At 39.9% G+C, this 12,654-nt stretch overlaps 1 protein-coding gene across 1 annotated transcript in view; it reads left to right on the forward strand.

Annotated features, from left to right (window-relative positions):
* The window catches only part of USP13 (ubiquitin specific peptidase 13), a 120,375-nt gene that overhangs the window by 79,756 nt on the left and 27,965 nt on the right, over nt 1-12,654 (forward strand). Inside the window, exons 13-15 of the mRNA XM_030328910.1 lie at nt 2,118-2,292; nt 8,806-8,894; nt 11,234-11,356. Of these exons, the coding sequence (XP_030184770.1) occupies nt 2,118-2,292; nt 8,806-8,894; nt 11,234-11,356 (387 nt within the window). The remainder of the gene's footprint in view (nt 1-2,117; nt 2,293-8,805; nt 8,895-11,233; nt 11,357-12,654) is intronic.

Consider the following 12,654-nt stretch of genomic DNA (forward strand, 5'->3'; position numbering starts at 1 on the left):
GGCTTGGAGTCAGCTTAATTTGGTGGGACATTATTTGTAATTATAAATGTGGAAAGTTCTTTGAACATTAGCACTCATGAGTTGTGCTATAAGTTCTGAGGGAAATGATCAGAACTGCGTTCTTTTTATTTATTTATTCTTTTTGGGGGGGCGCAAGTGAGCGAGGGGCAGAGAGAGAGAAAGGGAGAGAGAAAGGGAGAAGTGGACTCACTCAAAGTGGAGCTCGAGCTTACCTGATGTGGGACTCAAACTCACGAACCATGAGATCATGATCTGAGCTGAAGTCAGATGTTTAGCTGACTGAGCCACCCAGGTGCCCCAGAACTGCATTTTTTAAAAAAAATGTTTTAATGTCTTATTTATTTTTGAGACCAAGAGAGACAGAGCACGAGCAGGGGAGGGGCAGAAAGAGAGGGAGACACAGATTCCAAAGCAGGCTCCAGGCTCTGAGCTGTCAGCACAGATCCCGACGCGGGGCTCGAACCCACGAACTGTGAGATCATGACCTGAGCCGAAGTTGGACGCTTAACCAACTGAGCTGCCCAGGCGCCCCCAGAACTGCATTTTTTGATGTGAGACATTCTAGCAGAGATCTTGAAATAACCTGGCTTTGACCTCTGAGTATTGAAAATGCCTCCTGTGGGAGATGAAGTGGGGCAGGACCAAGACCCATTAGAAGGGTCTCTGGACTTCAGAAGAAGGTAGAGGAACCATGGCCAGGCTGGGGTCTCAGGAGAAGGTTCCTTCAGTTTGTTTATCTGGTTCTTCCCAAGCAGAATAGAGGATGGGTATTATCTACTATGTTACTTATGTCCTGTGAACTGGTCATTTCTGTGAAGGTCAACAACTCAGTGGGTGGCCTTTTTCCCTTTTTTTGTGGGGGGGGGGTCAGTTTGTTGTGCTAATGAGGATTATGATGATTTTAAGATGAAATGATTTCCATTTTCTATAAGCTCCTGCAACTTTGGACCAGTTTTAAAATTCTTATCCATTATATAATGTAGAAATGAGGGTAGGGGTCTGTGGTTTATTTCTGTTTTAGAATAAGGCTTGATTGCTTTCTCTTGCCAGCCTTGGGGATATTCTACTCAGTTCTGTGATCCTCTATAACTCAGTGTTTATGATTTATGAGTAGTAACTATTCTTTTTCAGAAAGGAGATTTATAATTTAGTCTCTGGGAATTGATTGTTGGGAACACCTAATGTTGGCATCCTAGATATAAGTACGTCATAAACTGATAGTGGGCTGGACAATGAATTTTAAACCCATGCTCAGATGTGCTTAAGAAAACACATAGGTACATAAGGGTGCTTAAAAACTGATAATTCAGGAGTAATTTGTTTTATTTTGGGTTTTTTTTTTTTTTTGGTTAACAAAAGGAATTCCCAAAAACGCCCTTTCAAAATTATATAAAATTTTGACTTATAGGCAGTTTCCAAGAGCAGATCTGCTGACTCTTGGGAAGTTGATGATGTGATGTTTTCTTTTTCCCTTGGTATTTTAATTGTTTGAGCAGGAATAGTGTAAAAGGCCTTCTAGGTTGGTGGCTCTGCTATCTGAGGTGGTGGGTAACCTCAACCCGAGTTGTCTGGGCAGCATTGGTTAGAATCACAGGCTGTGTGCGGTAGAGGACTCTGGCCCCTATAGGTCTTCTTGCTCCTTGGTCCACACCCTCCATGACCTCTAATCAGAATGAAGAGATGACCCTTGGGTCTCTTTCAGTGTGAAATTCTCTGGTGTGAAGACTTTGTGATTGGAAGGTGGCATTTGGGTAATCCCAGCCTTGACCTCTGGACGAATGAAAGACCAGGTTCCTGCATCACTCACATTACACATGAGGGCAGAACCTCTGATCTGGGCTGGAGTTCACAGGTCCCTCCTGTCAGTCTCAAAGAAGAACAGGCAAAAAAAAATATGAATGGTTCATGCGGTCTGTCAGTGCCACTTTAAAGATGGCTCAAGATCAGCCTTTCAGCAGGCTTTTCTGGATCTGTGGAGGGCAACAAGTAAGCAATCTTGCCCCAGCCCAGAAGCCTTCGGGAAGGTTGGCCAAAGGGGGAGTTTTTCACTTTAAGAAGATAAGAGTGAGTACAAGGTCATGTGCTCTTTTACTCAGATGAACTGATTGCCTATGAATTAACGAGAAGGGAAGCAGAAGCAAACAGAAGACCCCTTCCTGAGTTGGTTCGCGCCAAGATACCATTTAGTGCCTGCCTTCAGGCCTTTTCTGAACCAGAAAATGTCGATGACTTCTGGAGCAGCGCCCTACAAGCAAAGTCTGCGGGTGTTAAGTAAGTGTGTATATGTGTGCACCTGTGTGTGTGTTCTTGTATGGTGGGAGTGGGGTGAGGGGGGACCCTTGACAGGTGGGGAATGGCTAGGGGAGAGGTAGCAGGGAACTGTATAAGTCTGCACATGCTTGCTCACGTGAGATGGGATAATGAATCATACAACCCTAATTATAGAGCTCACTTGTATGAGACCTGTCCAATAAAATGTTCATAATTTATATTATGTGCTAGGGAGGGAATGCCTTTTTTTTTTTAAAGGCAAGGCTGTGGTTTATCCTCTATTAGGAAATTTCTTTTTTCCAAGAGGATGTAGTCAAGAACTCCAACAACCCCCTACCCCAACCCCATGGTAAGAATGATATTAATGAAGAAATTATGGAAATACTCATGATAGTCTTCAATATTTAAACTCCATATGATATAGTTTAATTCCATAATTAAAAATTTGGCTTAGAACTTGGTGACCAGGGCTCTCAGGGTATTTCAAAGTGGACATAGGGCTCCTGCTCTTTGTTCAAATGAGCTGCTCAGGACTTAGCTAGGAGATATTCAGTTTCCACATTGTGTGCCTCATTGTCAGGTACATAAGTTTTTTTTTTTTTTTTTTTTTTTTTTTTTCCTGCACTTGACACCTTAATCGATTTTATACAGTCAAATGTGTAAAGTCCTCATAGTCACATAAAATGAAGGGAGGTCTGGAAGTTTGGTTCTGGGAATTTTATTCCTTTTAGATATTCTTTGTTTTTTAAATTTATTTTTAAGAGAGAGAGACAGAGCACGAGTGGGGGAGGGACAGAGAGAGAGACACAGATCTGAAACAGGCTCCAGTTTCTGAGCTGTCAGCACAGAGCCCGATGCAGGGCTCGAACCCACCAGCTGTGAGATCATGAGCTCACGAGCCAACGTCAGATACTTAACTGAGCCACCCAGGCACCCCCACTCCTTTTAGATATTCTTTGGCCATCTTTCCTCCTGACAAAAATTGAGCTCTATCTAGTTGATGTGAAAGGGGAATGAAGGCTGAAGAGCTACTGCTGGATGTTTTATCACCTCAAGTAGCCGTCAAACCTAAATCCTTTATTCTCTGGAACAGCCATCCCTGGGATTCCTCTTTGTTTCAGATGATTGACTTCATATGTTAAAAATGGGAAAGCACAAAGATTTATTTCAAAGAGCTAAAAAAAGCCATAATTTCTTAAAATGATTGTTTTAAATGTTGTTCATATCCAAATGAGGTTAATAATTTTCCATTCCTTTATCAGTTATTCAATGTGAAGTAAGTTTTTATCCTAGGATTGCTGAGTTACAGGGTCTGTGTTGTGTGTGTGTGTGTGTGTGTGTGTGTGTGTGTGTGTGTGTGTTGTATGTGTGTCCTTGCAGAGAAACATTGATGAGTTGGTGTGGTAAATGGTGAAATTTACTTCATTGCAACTTGGAGACATCATTGGGTAGTTAGACATCTACACAGTATCTTAGTGGTAGACCCACTTTCTTTAATTATTTTTCCTCCAGCTTTATTGAGATATCATTGATATTATTGAGATATTGACATATATAGATATATATTGAGATATAATAACACTGTGCAAGTTTAAGGTATACAACATAACGATTTTATTTTATTTTGTTTTGTTTTGCTTTAATTATTGACAGTAGGTGGAAGATTTCTCAAACAGTTATCCTTCTCTCTTTGCGCTTTAATTCTGTTTATGTATGGGATATAGAAGTGATCAGGGGACCTGGCCACCTAGAAAGTCCCCAGCATCAGATGTAAGCTGCAGAGTTGTTCTTCATATACCTGTCTGCTTGGCTACCCTTTTCTATTCTTCAGAAAAGTAGCCTTGTGTCTTAGAAGTGCAAGGTGTGACACACTCTCTGGGCCTGCAGAAAGGAGCCTTCTTATCACTTGGAAAAGGCCCATCGTTAAAATGGAGTTGGGAGGCATTAGCTTTCCAGAGACAGAGGCTCTCACTCCAGGGTGAGTGATCAGGCGATCTAGATCCTTCTCCTGTGTCCACTTCCCAGCCTATGTTCTATCCCAGGGCACAGTCACCACCCAGTGTCCTTCTTGCATCTGTAATGGAGGAATGATGCTTGCTTACCTGTTTTTTTCCTCAAGCACTACAAAATATTTAGTTGTAGGCAGTGCTAACATAACTCTCTAGAGTAGGGGTTTCTGCTTTCTCTAATCCTTGACAGTAGCTATTAAACACGTTTATTCCTTTTCTCTGTCTTTTACATACATACATGCTCTCATTCTTTTATGTATATGAAAAAAATTAATACTGGATGTATCCAGTTGTTAATAATTGAAAACTGGTCTTTGTGGAAAAGGAGAAGAAAGCAGCTACCATTTTTTGGTCCATTTATTATTCCAGGTCATGTGTTAAGCACTTACCATCAATTGTCATTTAATCCTCTTGGTACTACTGTGAAGTGGGTGCCATTCTCCCCATTTTATGGATGAGGAGATAAAAGGAGAAATAATTGGCCAGTAAGTGGCAGACCTGGAATTCATTCAGATCTATTGAGTTCAAAGTTTAAACTCTTAATTCCTCTGTTACGTAGTATCCAATTTCCCTTACCATTTCGTATCTGCTTATATACTTATAACCCTTATACAAAGCCTTGCATATTCCTTATTATGCCTTATCATGTTTCAAGTATTAGTTTTGGGAGACACAGTTCAGGAGATTCCTAAAAGATTTTTTTTCTTTTTCTTATTTCTAGCAATATAGACACGATCTCCTTATGTTAGTTTAGGGTCTTGAATTTTTCTTGTGTTAGACCCAGACACTGAAAGACCAGGAGGCAAAAAAAAATGTCCTTTTTGTAGATCTTCAGTGAGTATAGACCAGAATAGACTCTTTCTTCAAATAGTTCTGAACAGACAGTCTCTGGGAAGAATATTAGTGTTTGGACATTTCATTCACCTAGCAAGTATTATTGTTCACCTGGAATATTCTAGGCAGTGAGTTGAACAAGACCTAGTTCCTGCCTTTAAGCAGCTCACAGGGGAAGGGTCAATAGGGAGAGATTTTGTGTGGACTTTTATCATTTATGAAGAGGAAGGTACAGTGTAGGATTCCAGAGTGCAAGCTTTGAATGGACAGGCAGTGTTTAATCCCCAGTGTAGAACTTACTGATATGTGACCTTGGCCAAGTGACTTCATCTCCCTAAGCTCCTGTTTCCTTATCTGTAAACCAGGATAATAATAGTTTCTTCCTAGGGTTGGGGTGAAGGTTAAGGCAAGATAAACTATGCAGAGTGCTTTGTATAGTGCCTCACATGCTGTAATTACTATTACCGTTGTTTTTGTCTTTCCTTTCCTTTTTTTTTCTTGCCTTAGGTTATACAGTTGGACTGCGGTTGATTAATTGTCATATTTTCAACATATTCAATGGAAAGAATAGAATTGTATTTTTTTAGTTGCCAGGTTTTCAATACAGTGGACAATATTAATTTCACAGAGAAGGACAGCTTATATATTTTCTTATTAAGGCTTTCATAGTGTTTTTGCCTTGATTATGATTGGCAAACAATTGATATACTTTAAATGATGATAATAGGTTGTCAGTAGACAGTGCAACAGTGTTGTCAGGCACAATTCTAAGCACTTTGTATACTAAGTGATTTAGTCCCCATAGCAGTTTTTTGAGGTAAATTTGCTGTGTGTCTACCTAGATCTTTTTGAATGGTTTACAGTCTAATGGTCTTTCAGGAAAAATTTTAATTTCCAGGAATTAATTTTAGGAATAAAAGAGTAAGTGGTGCATAATTTACACTTTTTGCTAGATTTAACTAACAAACTTGATGCCCCAAACCTGCAATTAATGAATGCACATTACTGATTTTGAGATTATTTTGAACAGATATATATTGAGCAGTTACTGTCTGTGTGATTCAATTTGAGACCCTCTACAGGCTACAAAGATGAATATAATATATAGCATGTTTACCTAACAGGGTAAATATAATGTGGGCTCATCTAATCTGATTTCTGGTACTCTTAGGTTGGTAGTTAGTTACCCATAACAAAGGGATGTGTTAAATTATCCACCCCTCTCCCACCACACCCCAGCCTCCAGTTCCCTGCACTGCCCATGGTATCACCAGCTGATTTACTCACCCAGATACTGACCACAGAGCAATTTTTAGAGTCTTGGGGCTTTTCAGCCACATTTTGGAAATAACTGATATACTGATGACTTTTGACTGATCTCACTATTACATATTTCCCAGCTTTTAAGTTGATGTGGTAAGAAGAAGAGGTCAGAGAGGTGACATTTTTACATTAGTTGAAAATACTGCAGCTGGAGTTGGTTGGATTTTGGTGAAATTAGGACTTGGCTATATTGGAGTAAGAATGATGTTTATTACTGCTTCTCAGAAGGTAGGAAGCCTAATTAGAGATAATATTACAGTTTCTGGAGAATGAACCAGGGTAATAATAGATAAGTTCCTTAGGATCGTTAAGTTCCTGTTTTTTAAAGAACTCCCTTACATCATTGCCTGGACCCTTCTACCATCCTTGTGTTGGAGAATTTGAGATACAGAGAGGTTAAATGACTTGCTTGGGGCAAAAAACAGGTCAGTGATAGACCAAGTCAGTGTTCAATGCCATGGATTCTAGCTCTTTTATGACAAAATAATCGTGCTAATTCCCTGGGTATACATAGTATATGTTCTAGTGTGCCAAGTGTTTTCACATCATTTTATGAACATTGCATAGTCCTGGCAAGTAGATATGATTAAGAAATCTGTTTTGTAGATGTGAAAATGGAGCCTCAGGGAGGGTCAGTGATTTGTCCACATTGGAGTGAATTAAGTAGCATATTCTAGACCCAAATCCACATCATTTTGACCCATTTTTGGATAGTGTTTTGTCCCTGTACTATGGCTTTTCTTCTACACTAGGGGGCAGCAATGCATTTCTTTTGCTTTCTGAATTCTGGGCCCACTGCATTCCAGGTAGAAGGCAATGACTTAGATATGAAAAGTAGAGTTTGTGGGGACGGTGTTCGAGAGTCTTTCATTTTAAGACATAGTATCTGTCTACAGCTTATTTTCTTTTTTACATAACCTACTATATCCACATTGACACTCACATAGAAATGGTTGTTATAAACAAGGTGATAAATGTGGAGAGAATGAGCTGGAACTGGGGCTTGAATTTGGTATAGTAGGTAAATAGTCTGCATGAAATTGTCAAACTAAAGTCTAGACAATTCCTGAAAGTTTGAAGGGAAACTCGAGATATTGACCATATGTATTAATTTAAAAATGTAAGGTCAGATTTAGATATTTTAGATGCTTATCTCATTATGTATATATATTTATATATATTTAGGATTCACATGATCATGGATTTTAGATACAGTAGTATTTTAATGAGGTGTTGGCATTTTCAGTAGTCAACCTCAACCAAAGTTTCAATAAACCCTCCTTATGTCAACTTTGTGCTGTAAGATAGTGATTCTCTGTGGGAGCAGAGATTGGGGGTATGTCAGGATTGCTTGTGGAGCTTTTCTTTTTTTTGTTTCTCTTTTTTCTTCTTATTTTTTTAAATGTTTATTCACTTTTTTTGAGAGACAGAGACAAAGTGTGAGTGGGGGACGGGCAGAGAGAGAGGGAGACACACAATCTGAAGCAGGCTCCTGGCTCCTAGCTGTCAGCACAGAGCCCAATATGGCGCTCAAACCCACAAACTATAAGATTATGACCTGAGCCGAAGTCAGACACTTAACCGACTGAGACACCTAGCCGCCCCAACTTGTGAAGCTTTTCAAACCCCACATACAAACATGTAGTACATGCACGTATTATCCTACAGATAATACACACACACACACACACACAGACACACACACACAGACACACACACAGTTGGTCCTTGAACAACATGGGTTTGAACTGTGTGGGTCCAGTGGGTTTTTTACAGTACAGTGTTATATTTTCTCTAGCATATTTATACGGTAAGAATACAGTATATGATGCATATAACATAAAATATGTTTAATTGACTCTATGGTATTGGTAAGGTTTCTGGTCAACAGTAGACTATTAGTAAAGTTTTTTGGGAGTCAAAAGTTATATGTGGATTTTTGATTCCATGGGGGGTTCAGCACCCCTAACCTCTGCGTTGTTCAGGGGTACTAAACTGTACTAAATTCTAGCAAGGGTTTTACAAAAAGATGTCTACAGTTGAAAAGTAGTTTTCAGAAATACAAAATGCCACAGCAAAATAAAAGTGTAATTTTGCACCATGCTCCAAATCACTCTCTAAGGACAACGTTCTCCTCCGTTAAACATTTTCTCCTTGGGAAAAGGCCAGGAAGAATGACTGGTTGCGGGTGAGTGTGTCCGCTTGTGTCTGTTTGAGTGTCCTTCCTTCTCAGTGCAGTCACTGGAACTGCCAGGTGTGCCTCAGACAAAGCTTTGGATGCTTCATGAACTATAATCATGATTCTGATTGCCTTGTTTCATTGATCTAATCCCCTTGTGTTTCCCAGAACATCTCGCTTTGCCTCATTCCCTGAATACTTGGTAGTGCAGATAAAGAAGTTCACTTTTGGTCTTGACTGGGTTCCCAAAAAATTTGGTAGGTATCTTTTGCATGCTTTTGCTTGAAACATCAAATTAGCCATTAAAAAAATGGCGTGTGAAAGGGCCCATGTGGTTGGCTGTCAGAAATAGTTCCATTTCGTTCTTTTTCCATTGTCCTCACCTTTCTCTTTTGAGTCACAGTATATGATTTGCACTCATAATAAAAACTATCACATGCTGCCCACCCCTGTAATGATGCGTTCTGGGATGACTGGATTCTGAGAGTGAAAATGACATCTCCACATTATCAAATAAACCATGCTTTCCAAACTTTAACATGCACACAAATTATCTGGGATCTTGGCAAAATGCAGGTGCTAATTCAGCAGGTCTGGGGTGGGGCCTGGAATTCTTTATTTCTAACAAGCTCCCTGGTGATACTGATGCTGCTGGTGCTGCTGGTCCAGAGACCACACTTGGAGGTGCAGGTAATTGAAGGTACATGCTCCTCTTATTATTTCTCCTCTGCCTCTAAAGTAGGCAGGTGTGGCTGAGAACAGTCACTTAAATCATACAAATTTTATTAATAACAAAATGAGTATAGTCAGTTGCATTAAATAGTCAGAAAAGGGATTTGATTTTTGCCTTACTTGGGTTTTTTTCTTGCTAATTTCAGAAGCCTTTGTTAGAGGTTAGTTTTCTAGACAATGTATGAGAACATTTTCTCCATCGTCATGATCCAACATCAAGGTGTTACTAGGCTGTCTTCAGTGCTGGATGGACAGTTTTACTCTTTGTCATTTCTCAAGCAGGTAGCTCAGGCTGCTTGCCAGTCTTAAAGATTTTCTGGTTTTGAGGGCTTAAAAAATAACTCAGGTCTTATACTGGTTAATTAAGCACTCATCTGCTCATCTGAAGGGGGTAGGTAGAAAGAATGTAAAATCAGCAGGACGGATTTCCCCAGAACCTCTAGCACTCCATTGACATGGCACTTGCTTGCCACGTGACCTTGTGCAGGGCCGTGACTGATTCTGCAGCACATCTTCGATTTTCCTGGTGGAATGATTTTGCGGGCAGGATGATCATCACTCAGCCTTTCCTCTGTGGACCTGAGAAGTACCTGAGAGAGAACACTGCTTTCGTCTAAAGGCTTTTAACTGCTTTGGAAACAGCTTTCTTATTTTTCTTTGTCATTGGATTTTCTGTAAAAATTCAGATCAGATTTCATAGACTTGCTGAATTTAAAGGAGCCTCAAAGCTTTAATGAACCTGAATTTTTCTGTTGAGGAACAACTGTATTGACTTTGTCGGACATTATGTTTGTTTTTGCTATCCCCTGAGATTGAAAAAAAATTTTTTAAGTAAGCTTTTTCTCTGGGTTGTTGTTTTAAAATAGGATTTATTTATCTGACATCATAGCTAGTTTTGGGGATAGTATTTTCAGGTTCTGTGTGCTAGCCCAAGAGACCTATCCCACACCAACATTGGGACCCATTTTTCATTATTGTCATAACTGAATATAACACTAAATCTCAGCAGACTTTTAGACTAATAAATTTTGTATTTAAGTAAGTCAGCACAATAACAACTGACCTGAGCAGTTAAAAAAAAATACCCCCAAGCCTAATACACTTGAGATTCAATTTTATTTCTTTAAAACTTCATTCTTTATTACCTTGGTTAGAATGATCGCAGTGCCTGTCATGATCTGAGAAAAGGCATAATGTAGGGGCTGCAAACTCAAATGCCTAACAAGCACAGGGATTAATGTAAATGAAAGAAGTACATTGGATATGAGAAATGTGTAGCCTGGCTTTCTTGGTCTTTCTTGGGTATTTCCACTTTGGATAAAGACATGGCTTAGAAAAACATTTCTTTACCAGAAGAATCAGAATAGCACAAATATGATGCTCAGGATCAGTAGGCAGCAGTGGGGTCTGTGATAGGCTCTAGGGCACATATTGTCTAGAGTGGAAGCTGAAAATTAGACCCAGGCAGTTATTACCATTTGAGAATATGCTATAGCTTTCTGTTTTTCAAAATAAGCTGGAAATAGGGATATTTAAATGAAATCTTCTGATTTAAAAATTGGAATTTGTTGCCAACATTTTAAAAACATTAAACAGAAATTGTCTGGGCCACAAATAGTCTTTGGGTTCCCAGTTTACAACTTCTTGCTTGTTCAGTGTGAAATGTTCTGTACTTTCCCTCTGCTTCTCCATTAAATCTAACTAGTCTCAGTGAGTTTACTGGTCCAGTGATCTACTCCAGGGAACTGAAAAGCATCCCTTAGCTCTGCTTAGACACATGTACATAAGAGTTAGAGGTGCTGGTTTTAGGGGGTGATTGTGGGTTTTTGGAGAGTTGGTGAATGTAATCTCTCTAATTTTTCAGATGTTTCTATTGACATGCCAGACCTACTTGATATCAACCATCTCCGAGCCAGGGGGTTACAGCCAGGAGAGGAGGAACTTCCGGACATCAGCCCCCCTATCGTCATTCCTGATGACTCAAAAGGTACCATCTTCTGTCAGGAGGATGTTCTCTCACTGTCTCCCTGCCCCACCCGAAGATGAAGAGTCTCTTCTCTTCCACCACTCTGTTGTCCCTTGGCCATTTTCCTGTGTTTAACCCACCACAGACATACAGTAGGAGGCCTGGCTGCAACAGTAAACTTAAATTAGTCATGGGAGGAGGCACAGACCCATGATGAGTAAATGAAATGGACCTGCAGAAATCACTGGCAACAGAGGGCAGCAAATCTCCAAACAGTTTTTAGGTTATGTTGCCTCTGGCTTCCTCTGCCTCTCCTTCCCCCAAACGGACCTGTAGGGAAGATAAGGAGTGTGTTTTCAGTAGGCTTTTAGTTTTGAGGAGCTGTGTCCTCTTGGGAGTATGGTTGGACAGCCAGAAGGGGAAGTTCAATAGTGCATGTTGGTTTTAAAAATCTTGACCACATTTTACCTCCCCAGCTTAGTCACTGTTTCATACAAAGGAGCAGCTGGCTCTGTGAAGAATAAATTTTTATTTAGAAATACTTAACTTAAAAAAAATTTTTTTTAATGTTTATTATTGAGAGAGAGAGAGAGAGACAGAGACAGAGACAGAGAGCATGAGTGGGGAAGGGGCAGAGAGAGAGGGAAACACAGAATCCAAAGCAGGCTCTGAGCTCAGAGCTGTCAGCACAGAGCCCAAAGCGGGGCTCGAACTCATGAACTGTGAGATCATGACCTGAGCCGAAGTCAGATGCCAACCAACTGAGCCACCCAGGCACCCCTAGAATACTTAACTTTTTAAGGGAAAAGGACATACAGAAAAGAATTGCTTCATCTTTGTGGATCGGAGGACAGGGACAAAAAATCTTGGTTTTATTGTTAGCTCAGTTACTGATGAAATCGATTTCATTGTGGTTTCATTTGCTCACCTATTTACTGTTCACCTTTTTAATCAGTTAATTAGGTGAATTAATAGTGATAGAGCACTCTGGGCCCCTCTACCAAAGGTTTTTCATTAGTTGAGCATTGAATATTATTGGTGACCAAGTTCAGGTGCCAAAGAAGGGTAAGGTGAATCCAGAAGGAGCAAGATCATATTCAAGATAGGCATCTATGTTCCATTATTCTCTAGTGCTAATTCTCTAAATGCTAAATTGTAGAGTATGGAAAGTAGGGAATGGAACTCTACGTGGCACACTCTGTTATGTGGCATAGGTGGTCCATTCAAGGGGCCAGAGAGCAGAGATCAGTTTATAGTTCATTAGAACTGCTCCTGCTTTCTCTGATGTTTCTAACAGAATCCTTAGTTTGTAATTATAT

The sequence above is a fragment of the Lynx canadensis genome, chromosome C2, assembly GCF_007474595.2.
Source record: "Lynx canadensis isolate LIC74 chromosome C2, mLynCan4.pri.v2, whole genome shotgun sequence".
Taxonomy (NCBI): Eukaryota; Metazoa; Chordata; class Mammalia; order Carnivora; family Felidae; genus Lynx; species Lynx canadensis.